Source organism: Xiphophorus hellerii, chromosome 5, assembly GCF_003331165.1.
Source record: "Xiphophorus hellerii strain 12219 chromosome 5, Xiphophorus_hellerii-4.1, whole genome shotgun sequence".
In the NCBI taxonomy this organism is placed as follows: Eukaryota; Metazoa; Chordata; class Actinopteri; order Cyprinodontiformes; family Poeciliidae; genus Xiphophorus; species Xiphophorus hellerii.
In genome coordinates this window covers 27,940,284-27,956,447 of record NC_045676.1, presented here as the reverse complement: position 1 = coordinate 27,956,447, position 16,164 = coordinate 27,940,284, and the positions used below count along the sequence as shown (strand labels likewise).

The following is a 16,164-nucleotide window of genomic DNA, read 5'->3' as shown; positions in this document are numbered from 1 at the left end:
ATAGTTAAACTAAGAAAAGCCTTTGTTGCGATTTTTAATTTCTTAACATCACTAAATGTGCATTTGTGTAATCGAAGTTAACATATCGGACACTGCGGCGTGATCCTGAACGCAGCAAATAGCATCCAACATGGCGGCAGAGCCGAAGACTTTGATGCAAAGCGTAAGTGGAAAGCGTTGTTTATACTTGACACTGGCAGCTAATATTCCTCATGGACGTCACTTTAGCCCCGTTTGTGTCTCTCGGGGTCTTTGTTGCTTACTTTAACTCTTTCATTGGCACTTATTGCCTTTTAATAATGCCAGTTGTAGCTATTTTTAGTAGAGCTCTGTAGGTTACCTTGCTAACAGTAAGCTAACCAACAACACTTTCAAACGACTGGGAAACAAATATACTCGATTTAACAAGAAGCAGGAGGAGTGATTATTAGTCAAGACGCGCAGTGAGCCGTGTTTTTCTAGTCTTATTTATTTCTTTACAGCGAACTAGCTAAGTAGGCGTGTACTATTTTATTACTTAAACATAATAACACCTGGGGGAGTTTCGGTTTAGCGCTCAACTCTCTTATTTTCCTGCTTTTTAAGTAGCTGCAGTTCAACATATTACACGAGCACACACGTCATTTAGAAATAAAAAGTTAAAACAAACAAATAGTTACACATCTTTTCTTATGCTGTTTTATTATTTACTTATTTATTTATTTTTCTGTTTGCAGCAGAGCTGGACAGATGACCTGCCTCTGTGTGAGATGTGTGGCGTCGGAGTGGCGCCCAACTGCGTGTACAGCCCGGATGGTGAAGGAACCCAGAACCACCCCATGGAGGACAGGCATCTCAGGCTGCGGTGTGTGAGAGACAGAGCAGCTTCTCAACTGTTGGCATCAAGATAGTGAAACATTTTCTTTTCAGAACTCCTTTCCTAGTTGGGAATATTTGTAGTGTTCAATATGAATTGGTTTTAACCTTGCTTCTCCAATTAACAGATGTATTTTTATTTTTTTTGTAAATTTTTGTTAGATGTCAGATGGTAAATATTCTTAGACTTTACAAAGGGCTTACAGGGGCAGTAGCCCAGGCCAGGGTGGCAATTTTTCAGGGGGCCTCAAAGACTTTTTTTTTTCTTTCTTTTTTTTTTTATATATGTTTTGCAAACATTGCACTTTATATAAAACTTGAGTTGTATGTATATTTGGGGATTTTTATGAATATAAACAATACTCAAGTATTTGGGATGTAATGAAAATGCATTAAACCTTGTTTATGTCATATATATTATTTAGTTGTAAGTTGAATTTTTTTTTCCAGCAGTAATTAGCATGTTGTATTTTATTTTTAGGCAGCTAAACATTCTGGTTACATTATCCAGGACTAGCTTTGGGTTAGTTTTCAAAAGTTGGCTCAAACTTGTCAAAGGTAACCTTTATGAGTCTTGCAGTCTACTGTAAGGTGGCGTCAAAGTTGGGTAACCAAAGTGTAAATAAAGCCTTTACTCGAAAAATTTAACTTGTTAAAGTTATTAAGCTAGTTAAATGTTATTTCTCAAGCTGTTAACAAATTTTTTTTGTAATTCCTATTGGACTTAAATTTGAATATGGCATTACTACTCTCAAAACAATCAGCTTTTGCTCATGTTCCTTGCGCTTTGTCATCCAATCAGAGGCGAGAACTGTTTCCTCTACGGCGTTTTTAACGGCTACGACGGCAGCAGGGTGGCGGACTTTGCAGCCCAGTGTCTGACCGCTGAACTCCTTCTCGGGGAGCTCAACTCAAGTCACACAGACGGTGACGTCCGCCGGATCCTCATTCAGGTTTCTGACTGTTTACTGGTCTGTCTGTCTGTGGAGTCACATCTCTTCTGTGAAACCTTTTATCCGTTGAGTTTTTTCGCTTCTGATTTAGCGGTTTTATCTTTTTTTTTTTGCAGCTCCTCTGATGTGCTACAGAGCCGCTGAGCGAGTTATGATACGTGTTCTCTTTGTTACAGGCCTTTGAGGCGGTGGAGGAGAGTTACTTTAATACAATAGGTGATGCTTTGGCTAAAAAGGCTCACCTGTCCAACTACCTCCTGCCACACAATGAGGTACGCACACATAGAGAGGTGACTTTATGATACAAAAAAGCAGTAATGTACCTAAGAACATCAGGTTAAGGCTTCATCAGTCTGACTCAGCTCTCCTTCGCTCGTTGTAGTTTTTCCTGTTTCTCTGCTGTTTTCCTGCCTGCTTCAATCGACTTGTTTTTTTTTGTTGTTTTTTTTTGCATTGGTTTTCACTTGCATTACCCCTATAGATGCACCGATCCACTTTTTTTCCACTTCCGATATAGACATCTGAGGTTTGGCATTGGCCGAAATCGATCCGATACAGAAAAATTGCTGAATTGACTCAAAACATTTTTTCTAAACACAATGTACTGAATTACAAAGTTCTTAAATACACCAATGGCTTCTCAAGCTTGGCCAAACATGTAAAACCAACACAACTTTAATCTTTAAAATAAACAGCAACAAACGGTTCAGAAAGTTCAGTTAGGATTTCTAAATGTAATGGAAAATGAACAATAAAGCATGACGCGGCTCAGATCATAGAATTAGACTGAATAGATCTGTCCTTATGGATTGGGCACATTGTCACTGATACCCAGTCTAGAATCTTTTTCAATATTGCGACCGATCGGTGCATCTCTAGTTATCCTGTCTATTTTCTCTTATTGATTTTCTCAGTTTCTTTCATCTCCATTTTGCCGGCTTCCTACCATTATCATCTGTTATTTTCATTTCTCTGAATGCTTCCCGGCTGGCCAGAATGTGCCGTCCCACAGTCTCTCTCTGCCTGTCTCTCCTCAGAGTCAGAAGGTCCAGGAGCGTCTGAATGAGCTGGAGCAGGAGGTGTCAGGAGGCGCTACGGCGGTGGTGGCTCTGATTCTCAACAATAAGCTCTACATCGCCAATGTTGGTACGCATACATGTTCTATTTATTTAAAATTGTACACTTTCTGAGCGGTATTTTTTAATTTGCGACACTAAAGAGGCAGTATATCTGCCTGCAAAGGATCATTAAAAAAGAAACATGCTTCCTGCTTTCCACCAGCAGATGTCAGACTTGATGCAGATTTGAGTCGTTTGATGCAGATGCAGAACAGAAATTTCAGCTATTAATAATGAGGTGCAGCATAACACAAAGCGTGTTGACAGACACAGGTTTGTGTAACGCCCCAGTCGGTTTGTCTTTAAAAAGTCATTAGCATGTATGCAAAAGGTGAGATTATTCCTTAGTTTGGATGGAATTTTGAAGGAAGTCAGAGTTGGATACAATTCTGACTCTATGTATTTGATATAAGTTAGAAAAATAAAATTGTTTACTCAGTAACTAATGCTGTATTTAGCAAAAAAAAAAAAAAAGAAATGCTAGCTTAGGTTTAGGAATGATTTATTACACATAGGAATGGCCGGCTGGGAGGATCAGGAGTTCAAAGTTTAGCAGGAAGGTTTGTACCGAGACATATTGTAAGTGCGCTTTGTAAATGACTGCCAGCTGTTTGTCTGCGTTGAACATATCAGAGCCGGGAACGTGTGGAGCGAAAAGCTGCGCTACATTAACTTTCAACATTTTGCCCCCACGAACATAAAACCTTGCTTGACAAACGGGCGGATGTTTTCTCTCCTTTTTTTTTTTCTCTAGTATAGAGAAGCCTGATTGTGATTGACATGAAGCAAATTGGCTGCATTGACTGGCCTTGTTCGGCTGATTAGAACGTTACAACACACAGCTTGAGGCAGTTTAGGGATATGAAATCTGTTGGTTGCTCTGGAACTGCTTGTAGCATCTGCTTACTGACCCAGAAATGTAATTTTAAAAAGTTAATTAATCATTGATCTGCCTTATGCTTCCCCAGCTAGAAAACCGAATTTTTTTTATTTTTTAGCCTTTTTAAAGTAACTTCAGATGAAGTTTTTCAGCAAAGTTTAATGATACTGCAGAAGTGTCTTTTCTTTGCGTTATGGGGCATCTTGACCCTGTAATCGTTTTTGCAGTACTGATAGCAGAGCTACTTTGATGTTTTTACATTAAAGTCGGTTCTCAGCAAAGCCCCGCCCAACATACAAACATCTCCACTCAAAGTGTTGTGAACTTTATCCAGTCATTTTCAATTGTTAAGATTCAGTACGTCTAACACAAAATGCTGCTTTCAACTCTGCTTGTTTGTGACATTTTTTAGATCATCAAAAATGTCTACATTAGACAGACAATGTAAATAAAAATGTTATTCCCAGAGCAGATGAGAAAGAAAGTTTCCACTTTGTTCACTTCTGGTATCGATACAGATATTTGAGGTTTAGTGTCGGCCGATAACGATCCGATAAGTTATTTATAAATGGAAAATACACAAAGCAGTAGTGAAACTTCCCCACAGTGGTTGGTCTACCAAAATCTTTGAACTTTGAGGATAAACTGCAGTTCTTTGTAAAGGTAATTTTTTTTTTTATGACTCAGCAATAAGGAGGGCTGGCAAAAACGGGAGATTTCCAAGAGAAAAATAAGTGCTGCTGACCAAAAAGAAAACAAATTTTCTTTTCTTATTTGTCAAAAAACATCTTGATGGTGCCCATGACATTTAAAAACTTGCTTTGTGATCTTATCATAAAGTGTGTTATGACATCATTTGACATTTTTAACATAGATCGAAATAACTTTTGCAATAGTATTGCAGACTGGTATGTTTTTAAAGATGGATTATTAGATATTTTGCAGCGGTTTGACTGTCATTCGTCTAATTTAAGTCGTATTTGTTTACATTTTTTGTGTTTTCGTCTTTCTTAGGATCCCCCTAAAATTTGCTCTTTATTGTGTTTCCCAAATTTAAATCCCTGAATGGTAAATAGAAAAAAACCAATCATCGCTATGGTTAAGCTTGTGAACGTATGGATGGATCGAACTTTGTGCAGGGGTGAGAATGTTGAATTCATATGTGTAAAAACATGTAAAACATTCATCACTCTAAAAAAAACAGAATTGAAAAAAGAAACAAAAGTTGATCATTTTGTAAAGTGTGCTTCCTGTTAAATCTGGTGTAAAAATAACTGCATATATATATATATTATTTTAACACTTTAAAAAAACTAACAAAGGTTTAGATGGTCTAGTTAAAAGCGTGCAGCTGTATTTTTTTTTTTTTTACATACAACCACTTTGGTTTAGTTTGCTTTTCTTCTTAGTAAGAGTAAATCCTGATTTACGTAATAAAGTTACTTCTTTGTCTAGTACTAAAATGATCTTGTTGCTCTGCAACATTTCATCATGACAAAAAGAAGCAGAAGGGAGGAACTACTTTTTCACACCACGGGACACGATGTCTCCAATAGAAACAGTATTTTTAATTTTTTTTTATATCAGATTCCTAAATATCGCATTGTGGTGACCCGACCAACACTTATTTAGCGTGTCATTAAAATTCTTGTGTTTGCGGTTTCAGGTACAAACCGGGTCCTGCTGTGTAAGTCCAGCAGCGACGGTCAGAACCAGGTTCTCCAGATCGGGCGGCCACATAGCACCGACAACGAAGACGAGCTACAAAGACTGGCGGCAATGGGTGAGGAGCGTTGCCGTGCTCACATCTGTGATGTGGTGGAAATCTGAAAATGAATGCATCAGGATTGCCATTAAAGCAGTTATTGTTAGACGTGTTCCTTACAGGATAAATGTGTCATTTAGGCGTCCAGAGTTTCTCAGTGGAGCACAGACCGTCTCACCTAGATGCTAATAACGTGCTCTGCTGAAGGAACAGTTCGTTCCATACAACAGGCTTTAAAAGAACTAACAAGTACCGCCTCAACCCAACAAATACATTTGTCACTTTTTCAAACATTTGTAGCATAACAAAAGATAAGGTATGAGTTGTTTTTTTTGTTAAATTAAATCAAATATTACAGAAATTTTGCTTTGGTCTGAGGCTGCAGTCAGTTATTCACTAGGGCCCAATAAGTCGTTTAAATGTTGTCACAAAGACCCTAAATCAACTTTAAACGTGAAAAAAATGCAAATTTTTTTTTTTAGTACTTACCTTGAGGTTGTTTCCTGAACAGTCATCCAACTGTGTTTTTTAGTGGAAAATGTTTAAAGTTGACAGGAAATTTGAAAATATTACTAGGTAATTATGCTTTATTGGATGGCATTATTAATAATACCTAAACACCAACTATAAAGTCTTAGAAACAGGCAGACATAAAACAAATACAATTTAAATAAATATATATATTTTTTTCACTTTGGTTATTTCACCCTAATTAAAGTGTCCAAAGTTTTTTTTTGTCATTTTATTCGCTGAGAATATAGAATAAAGAGTCTCTTTAACCCATCTTTACTATCACTGTTACTGGTGTTAAAAAATAAAATAAAATCAACAAGCAAACAATTCTCAGCCTGGTGGGGGAGCAAGTCCAGCCTGCTGTCCCGCCAGACTTATAATACACTGGGAGAAAACCCTGGTTAATATTTGGCTGTTACACAACTTCTTTATATTTTGTCATATTACAACCACAAACATAAATATATTCCATTGGTATTTAATGTGAAACACCAACACAAAGTGAAGAAGAGAGAAAATGATAAATGATTCAAAGCAAGAGAAACGTCAAGCTGAAAACTGGTGTTGTTTTGATTTTCCCAACCTCCGTTTACTGCATTCTTCCTCTGCTCCTTACGATTCGTCTTGTGTGTGTGGGGGTGTGTTTGTGTGTGTGTTTAATGCCCGCTCCACTGTGGTCTACGGCGTGTCTCCTGTGTCGTAGGTGTGGACGCGGCTCGAATACGGCAAGCGGGACAGATCGCTGGACAGAGCAGCACCAGGCGGCTGGGAGACAGCAGAGTCAAGATCAACTACTCTGAGATAGATCTGCTCAGGTGACGCCTGCCGTCGCCATTCTGACTACGTTTACATTGGTTCATGCATGTTGTGTTATCTTTGTGCTTTGTCCATTTCTGAGAAATCACCTGCATGTGTTCCCATTTACTATAACACAGCATACAACTTGATTGGTTGTGAAAAGCAAGACATTTATCTACACATTTGAATGTGTTGATGTCTCTAACCCACACAGGAGCAAAATTACACCAAGAGGCTCAGATACTTACAGATATCCACTCATGTTTTTGATAAGGTGTCAGAGGAGCAACATGATTCTTGTAGCTGTTGATGCTTTACTATTCTAGGAGCCATATTGGCCTTCAGTCCAGCTAAATAACACTGTACAGCTGTAAATGTTAAGAAACTTTTTATTTATTTTAAAGACAACTTAAAAGTTTTGGTAAATGCATTTTTCTGTTTTTAGATTCTAAAATAAAGAAAAAAGGTAAATCCTTTGCAAAGAGAAGAAGATGGATACATTTCCTTCTGTGGGATGTTGAAATTTATGAAAAATGGGGGAAAAAAGTCAATAATTTCCAACATAATGACAAAAAACTACGTGTTTAGAGAACTATTTTGGTCCAAATTTCAACTTAATCAACCTTTTGATTAAGGTGCAGCTAAGTCCTCCTCCTCTTCTTCTTCTTGAATATAACATCCATTTTGTTCAACGCTCCAATACTAATGCTAGCAAAACCGGCCCTCAGCATGATGTTACCGCCACCGTGCTTCACAGCTGTTGTAGTGTTCTTAGCTTTGAAAACCTCACCTTGATTTTAACAAACAGACTTTCAAGTTTGGACTTTTTTTCCCTTTTTTTTTTTACCCCAAAGGCATTTTGTCTTGATGCACTTGATTTCAGTGAAGCTTGAAGCAGAGCCTTTCTTTTGTGTGTGTGTGTGTGTGTGTTTTCTTGGTCATCACATTCTCCTTCCGTCGTGATGCAATAATCTCTCCAGGAATTTCCCTGGAGAGATTATTGCATCACGTTTTGCTGGTTGAAGAAAATTCATAAGGAATTCAAAGTTGTGGAGCCAATTGTTTTAAGAAAATCACAGATGTTGAATGTTATATAATCGTTCCACCCTGGATGAAAAATGCATCGTTAAACTCCATGTCTGTAAACTCCTTTTATTAATGTTGCACGAAATCAATGCTGTGACTATTAAGGAAGTATTTGGAAGTGTTTAATCTCTCATCTCTACTTCTCCTTCTCATGGCCGTCATTACCGTACCAGAGCCAAGCCTCTTTAAAGTCCTTTATTCATAAACGCACACGTAAACCCCCATTTCCTCATTTCCTGAGGTTATCCAATATCCAGGCAAATCATATCCAAATACTTTTGCATTGCTCAAATTTTAGACACAGAATGGAATCTGTACTGAATTATCTCCTTACTGCTGCCAAGGAGAGAGCAGAACATCCAATATAATTCATAAATAAAAGGATCAACATAATGAACTGGTGTTGATGTCGAGCCTCTAATGTTCTTTTGCTGTATTGACTTTAATTGTTGTTGGGGTTTTTTTTTGCTGTTTTTCTGTTTCCACTCGTATTTTGCCAACCGTGTCCTCTCTTGTCTTCATCTCACGCTTTTCTGTCTCTCTCCATTAGTGCGGCCAAGGCGAAGCCCATCATCTCTGAGCCAGAGATCCATGGCAGCCACTCTTTGGATGGTGTAACAGGATTCCTGCTGCTGATGTCAGAGGGCCTAATAAACGGCCTCGAGTCCGCCCACGGCCCAGAGCAGGTCAACCAGGTTAGCAACAAAGCTATTGTTTTTTTATTTTGGTTCTTTTCGCTCTTCAAGCCTCACATGAAACGTCTTTTCACTTTGGCGTTCAAGTCTTTTTTCCTCTTGCCTTCTCAAATGTAGCTATTATTTTTTAAAATTATCTCCCCTCTCCTTCGTAGGAAATTGTAGCCATGGTAGCGGCCGAGCTGGCCCAGCAGACCAGTTTGGAGGCGGTGGCTCAGTCCGTGGTGGAGCGGGTCAAGAGGCTTCACCACGACGTCTTCGTGTCCGGCCGTCAGAGAGCGGCCTTCTGCTCTCGGCACGAGGACATGACCCTGCTCATCCGCACGATCAATTACCCGCTGGCGGACGCCGCGCTCACGCCCACACAAGGTAGAAAGTGTTATTCTCAGATCTAAAATTCCCGTTCCACTGCACCGGAGAAAATTCTGGGAAGGTTAAAAACTCCTACAATGGCTACAAAGCTGCAGTGTTTTCTTTTTATTATTGGCAATTTCCTACTCACAACATTTAAATATGATGGTTAGTTCTTTTTTTTTCTTTTGCAAACTCAGCTAACAACCTCTTGCTAAATAATATCTTATGTTTGTCCTGTGTAATGTCTAGACTTATATTTCTTAGTTTTGTTTTTAAATGAGAAAAAATTAGATCTGTTAAAATCAACACCCTCGTTTCTCGTATTTGTACTCAGTAGTTCACACAAAGTTGGGATTTTAATATCGGATTATGGGTATGTGTGTTTGTACCAAGGAAACTGTCAGGTGATAAGTATCATATCACTTATCGTTACTTATCATGATAAGAATTTCAATTTATTGTAACAATAAATTCCAAATTTCAAAACAATATGTTTGTTACGTCTGAAGAATGTCGCCGTGTTCGCTGCAGAATGCTTTTGAGTTTCAGAGCAGTTTCTGTTCCTGGATCGCTCCGATTGTTACAGTTGTTTTCAGTGTTTAGTTCTGGGCCTTGAGAAAATGAAATCACGACTCTTATCAGTGTTGCCAAGAATAAAAAAGGTCAAAGTAACCTTCTCAATTTTTTTTTTAACACATTCCCAAGAATCAAATTTTCACTGAAATCGCACGCCGTTCATCGCCGTTTAGTTGTAGGGAAATATTTTTGAGAAAATGTAAAAAAAAAAAGATGTCCCATTTCCATGTTTAAGCAACCCATCAACACTTTTAAACAGAGTGGAAAATATGAATAACTGGGATGTTTTGCCGCAGATTTTAACATCTTCACTTGCACCTCTTCCAGGCGGACGGATCTATCCAGTTTCGGTGCCATACTCCAACAGCCAGAGCACCAGTAAAACCAGCGTGACCCTCTCACTGGTAATGCCGTGTCAAAGCACCCTGACCAACGGGACTAACACCGCCTCCACCCTGGAGGAAGGAACCCCCACACCGGGGTAAGCTTGGCTTTTTTCTCTCCCTGCTGACTGTCTCCTTCCGTTGCTATGGTTTTCCCTTCTTCTCTAAACGCCGCCGTTTTGTTTTCCTTGCTCAACCTTTATCTTTATTTCTTTGTTTCTACGGCTGTGGGCGAGTTTATTTTAAGTGTATTTTAAATAAGCAAGATTAGACTTCCTCATTCTTCCTCTGCTGTATTTATTTTAAGGTGCGCTTGATTTTCACTCCCCTGCCTCTAGCCTACGCGGCTGTGTTTGTTTACATTTAGGCAAAGTTTTTACTTCCTCACACATGTGCTGTGGGTTGATCTGGGCAGCTTATCATTTTACAGCTGAAAACGGGTATTGTAATGCTTAATAATACTCCTACACATAGCATATGTCAAACACAATAGTTTTAGATGTGTTAAAATACTCAAATTCACTGTAGTTGACAAAAGACTTGCTGCCATTTCAGTGAAAGGAGGTTCTGCAAAATATCGATGCAGGCGAGCTGATTACAAATAGTTTTTTAGTAAATCTGCAAAAAGAGGAAAAACCTGCATAAAGTTGGTAAAACAAAAAAAAAACAACTGAATTTTGCATTGCATTGTATAGACTAGTGCTTCTTAATGAGAGTGGTACCGCCCCCTACAGGGCATGTAGAGGAGGACAGAAGGTGCTAACAGCAATATTTGCAGTGTCCAAACATCCTTAGAAAATCTTTTTTTTTATTTATTTATGTATCTTTAAGGCTTTAAAAGGTCTTAAATTCGTAAAAAAAAAAAAAAAAAAAGTAAGTTATCCTTTAATATCTTAATGACAGGTCTTAAATTTTGTCATGGCAGGATTATGTCATTTGATATATTCTATGTGGTTTTTCAGTTTTTTTCTCATGGGACTTTTATGTCAGCCAGAAGTTTGTCTCATGCAAACAAATTCATCTGTGACTTGAGGCGGTTGCAGCTACCAATATAGCTGCTAATAGACCCCTGCTAGCTAGCTAGCGTTTTCACGTCAATCATGGGTAACTGTGGAATGCTTAGTTTAATTGCAGGACATGTAATGTCAACATAGCAGCTTGCATTAAAAAGTGTTTTAATGTGCATTTCAATGCTGGACACTATCAGGGGAAGTCCGACAACGGAACTTCTAATCTTGTAAATATATAACCACCGAGATAACAATTTGAAGATAAGTTCATGAAAGAGAGCGTTCATTATTCAGAGTTTACACAGTAAATACCATGGGGGTGACATATTCTGACGTCCCGCTCTCCTGAAGGCAGCACACCACAAGAAGCTGACAGAAACACTGAAGGGAAGAAAAGTTACCATCAATACAGCTGCAGTGCCATGGACGTTAAAATGTAGTTCAGAGTTTAAACTGGTGTTGAACGTTTCTTCTGTGGTCCTTTTTTTGCAAGACTGACAAAGCAACATATGAGAAAATGGCACAGAAGAAGAAGAAGAAGGAAGATCTCAGGAAGGTCAAGCAGGAAGCAGCTGCTTGACAGAACCCTTTTGTTAGAAAACAATAAAAACTCAAAACTTCCAGGGTTTCGGTTTGTGTGCACTGCCATTTGTGACAATCTGCGTCTTGACATGCTAACTCCATTCTAAATTAGCTTGCAGATTAACAGCCATTTCTCCCCAAACTGTTCTTCCTGCGTATAATTTAGCTCTGACTGAGATTCACTTCCCTAATACGCAAAATATGACAGCTGATCTTCACTTTCGTAATCACTCATTTTCCCTGTCTGCTGCTGTTGCTTTGGGATTAACCTGGAACTGTGACTCGTGGCAGAATGCTACGCTACAGGTAAACCTCAGCACAGGCAGAGTCACTACATAAACAACAAGCGTATGCATAACTGAGATTATTCTGATCACCTTCTACTTCAAGTGAGGCGTTTGAGTCATCAAAACTCAACACTAACCTTAAAAAAAAAAAAAAACACTTGGAGAATATTTAAGACTTGCCTCTTTCAATTTCAGCTTCTGATGCAGTGCAAAACACGCTAGGTTTAGTCACAGAAGTATTAAATTAGTTTATTTCATTTTAGATCAGCATTTTAAAATAGAATTTATCTGCGGCAGTAACGATTAGAGGTGCGAGTTATCGACTGAGTTGATCTAAAAGTGATTAATCATAACGCTGACTGAGTAATTGATAAGTGGCCATCTTATTAAAAACCTGGGTTTTCTCTTGTAACAACAGAAACGACCGGTTTTCCACAAGATAAAGGGGACACATTTTTCATGTGGTGAAATAAAAAAACATGAGTAAATTTAAAGATTATTTTGTGTCAGTTGTATTAAATATTGTTTCTCACGTTATTTAGTTCAGACGTATTCATAAATCAAATCAGGAACCAGTTAGGTTGCTGAATAGTAAAATAAGACATGAAAAATAATAAAACATGTGAAACACATAACCCTCCTTGAACAGAGATATGGACAGACGTACCGCTATATTAAGGTGATAACACAAAGAGCGTGTCGAGGGTTTATATTCCAAAACAGAACCGCATAAAGTGCATTTCTCAACCCTCGCGAGGCTTTGTCGGGACCGTTTCTTTTTCCGTTCTTCTTTGTCACCGCCATCTTGAGTCCTGGATCAAGTGGCTCCGCTTAGCGTAAAGATGACCAGCGGCGCCCTCTGCTGGATGGCGGTCAGACTACAACACTAAAAGGAGGTCTAAGCTAATCGATTAGAAATAATTTGAAACTAGAAATTATTTGAGAATTGCGATGTGATTAAGTGTTTGTATCCCTATTAATTATACATGTTTTACCTGACAGGATAAGTGTTTGCCAGCCTCTTTACTGTACAGCCTCTTGTATAGCTGACTGTAGCTAATGATAAGTAGCACTTGAATATGCTTGCTGTTTGTGCAAATCGTCTTTATTTAGACCCTCTGAGGGATAACGATCCAGGTCCTCCTCCTTTGTGAGTTCCAGTCTCTCTCTCTATCTTTCTCTCTCTTGCCGTTTGACTCACATCTCTGTTTGTCTTTTTTTTTTTTTAACTGGCCCTGGCTTGTCGTTCTCCATCCTGCGTCCTTACTCTCCGTCTTTGCCTGTCGTTTTTCCACTACTCCGTTAGCATGCTGAACCCGACCGCGAGCCAAGCCTCTGTTGACATCCTGCAGCCTATAATTGAACTCCCCCTTCCCCAACCCCCTCCTCCCTCTCTCGCTCTCTCTATCTCTGACTCCTCTCTCTCCACCACTCCCCGGCCTCCCCTCTCTCTCTCCACCTCTCTGTTTTGTCTCTCCACTCGTGACATGGACCTCTTTCCCCCATTCTCCTCGTCTATCCCAACCCTCGTACCTGCTGTCTGCTCTTCCTCCTCCACTGTTCCCCGCCACCCAACTTTCTCTTCCTCCCCGCCCTCCTTCTCCTCTTCTCATCCCAGCAGCCAGAGCCCTACAGCCACCCTGCAGTCCACCAACACCCAAACACAGAGCTCCAGCTCCAGCTCGGGCGATGGAAGCCTGTTTCGTCAGAGAGGGAGCCAAGCAGCGCAGCCCGACGAGACGGGCAGGGTCCCACCCTACGTGGACTTTAGTCAGTTCTACCGACTTTGGGGAGGGGACAACAGCGACAGCCAAAGCACACAGGGAGGCCTTGGACCCCAGTAAGGAGGAAAGTCTGAAGGAGGGGCATGAACTACAAGGAGAAATTTTGTTTTTGTTTTGTTTTTTTAATCAGACTTGTGGATTTATGAACAATGTGTACTGCAAAAGAGACTTTGTGAGTGTGAGTTGGAAGGGACCGGGGCTTTCTATTATTTCTGCAATGAAAACTGTGAGGAAGTGGCGTCACACCGCACCCCAGTTAATGTTTGCTTCTCTTTGAAACATAAACAGTCACAGTAATCCAGATTGGTGAAGTACCTGTTGAAGGCAACTCCAGGAGCTGGACAAGGATGTTTTATTCAAAAAATGCCTTCAAATATCAAGGCCTTAAACTGTAACTAATGAATGAATGAAAGCGTTTGAAAGTACATTTTTTATTTACTGTCCAAATATATATATATATATATTCTATCTCCAGATAATTTAAGGACTTGTCTGTGTTTTCTTTTTTTCTGTGCACATTTTTCTCATCATTATATTCCATTTATTTTGACTAATAGTGGGACTCCATTAAAATTTTTAATTGAGTTGATCCAAAACTGTATGTCAACAAAAACAAGCAACATTTTCAATTCAAAACCCTCTTTGCTGCCAAATTATTAAATACATTTGAATAGCGTCACTAGTTTTAGAGAAAAAAAAAACTTTTTAAACTTAAACTTTTTCTGACCTTCTGTCCAAAACGGCTGAAGAATGTCTCCACAACTTAAAAGGCTGGATCTCTAAATAATTAAAAAAGAAAAAAAAAAGTCAGACAACTTTAGGTGGCAGAGCCAAAAGACTGTTTTTTTGTTTTGTTTTTGTTTTTTTTATATTTCCCAGCAGAACCATTAAAGGGGCCATTTGGCCAACATTCTTTCACATTGTGACACTTGACCTTATTTCCGGGAGCAGACTAGAAAACTAGCAACATTTCATTAAGATATTTCTATAAATGATAATTCCATCAGAATACAACAAAAAGTACTTGCAGTTTTTTTTTTTTCTGGTTTTGTTTGTGTGGGGGGTGTTTACATTTGTAAGACTAGAACCCCCCCCCCACGTGAACATGCTACGTGTTTGTGACATTGCTGTACTTGCCGGGCGTCTTGTTTTCGCATGCAGCATGTCCGGATCAGTCCGCCCCTCGCTCGTGCGTCTCGGTGCAGCTCTCTCTACAGTGGGTCGGGGGGCTCTTTGTGTTGAAGACGGCTTCACAGACACATGTTTTGAGTTACCGGCCATCTGTCACCAAGCAAAGCTTCAAAACACACTCTGCACACGTTACAGAAATTTGGCGGCAGCACAGTCTGGAATTGCAGCCAGCATGAAAATGGTTAATCAAGGCGGGGGGAATGGCCTTGTTTGTTTGTTTGGTTTGACAAATCAATTTTCTGCCCACGGCCACCATCTGCAGTCCATGTTTTTGAGAAACGTGGAGGTTTAATAGGAATAATTATAGGATAGGAAGTTTAAATTTGTATCCCTAAATATAAATTGGTATGTTTTTTTTTTTATCATTATTTTTTAAATAAATGTTAATAAAATCTGCTGCAAGGATGAACGAACCTACGTTAATATTTCTGAGTGGAGTTTAGTCATTTCTAAACTTCTCCATTTATCCCCATTTTCTTAGAACTCAGCCTAAAACCTTCGGACGTGGAAACGGTTCTAACAGAAGTATTTACATTTACGTATAGAATTCCAGCCGTTTATTGATGTAGGTGTGACGGTGGTGAGCCTCCATGTTGTTCAGACTCCGGGTCCATGGTGAGGAGGAGGGAGGATCTGTGTCCTCTAACTATCAAATTATGGGCAAGAATATTTTTTCATACTCTGGTTTGTGAATAAAAACGTAGGTCTGACGTTAGAAAAACTGTTTCTATTTATATTTTCATAATCGTCCTTGCAATAGCGGGACAAAACCCGCCTCGCCACTAAACACAGAAATGCTTCAGAGAAAACTTCTGACTTTAACTTCATCATTCTGCTAAAGGCCCGGTTCACTACAGGCAGTCTGGGTCGGTCCCACTGACGGATATAAAGAATATCTGTCTTTATATCAGACATACTAGTATAAGACACAATACTGTCACCACAAGTCGCAACGCAGCTCAAAGCCCCGGTACCACCTGGTACCACCCGGTACCACCTGGTACCACCTGCTGACTGTTTTCTCTGCTTCTCCTTAACGTTTCTACCAGGCGGTTTAAAGCTGCTGGTTCTGGGCTGTAAATAGAAGTTATTGCAGAACCTCAAGTGTTAAAGGAAGATTCGGCCCAATTAGAGTTCACAAAATAAACATCAGAGAAAATATTGTAGCAATAATTAGAACAGGAGCAAAAAGCCAAACATGTCACAATGAAATTAATCAACATGTCTCCAAAGCATCGGGGGACTGGCATAGGGGCCACCGGGGGATTCCAGGTAGATTACAGGTAGATTAAAGGTAGATTCCAGGTAGATTCCAGAGATGTGCATCGCAACAG

General features: G+C 39.4%; 1 protein-coding gene across 8 annotated transcripts; it reads left to right on the top strand.

The window, feature by feature from the left end:
• Positions 1-77: 77 nt before the first annotated feature.
• tab1 (TGF-beta activated kinase 1/MAP3K7 binding protein 1) lies at positions 78-14,554 on the top strand. Of its 8 annotated transcripts, none has more exons than XM_032563952.1 (11): positions 78-163; positions 720-874; positions 1,658-1,808; positions 1,985-2,080; positions 2,846-2,954; positions 5,473-5,589; positions 6,788-6,899; positions 8,519-8,663; positions 8,819-9,035; positions 9,921-10,074; positions 13,474-14,554. In XM_032563952.1, the coding sequence occupies exons 1-11, from the start codon at positions 131-133 to the stop codon at positions 13,697-13,699; spliced, it is 1,515 nt and encodes a 504-aa protein (XP_032419843.1). In that variant the 5' UTR covers positions 78-130; the 3' UTR covers positions 13,700-14,554. The 8 variants fall into 8 exon arrangements, with proteins under 8 accessions (XP_032419843.1, XP_032419848.1, XP_032419846.1 ...); XM_032563957.1 differs by having other exon boundaries at positions 87-163; positions 717-844; positions 8,819-9,032; positions 13,477-14,554; XM_032563955.1 differs by having other exon boundaries at positions 87-163; positions 717-844.
• The last annotated feature ends 1,610 nt before the right edge of the window (positions 14,555-16,164 follow it).

Excerpts from the sequence above, each read along its gene's own strand:
- tab1 (XM_032563950.1), top strand. The coding sequence starts at position 131 with ATGGCGGCAGAGCCGAAGACTTTGATGCAAAGC. Across the intron at positions 164-716 it reads CGAAGACTTTGATGCAAAGC|CAGAGCTGGACAGATGACCT; the intron begins GTAAGTGGAAAG and ends TTCTGTTTGCAG. Across the intron at positions 8,664-8,818 it reads GCCCAGAGCAGGTCAACCAG|GAAATTGTAGCCATGGTAGC; the intron begins GTTAGCAACAAA and ends TCTCCTTCGTAG.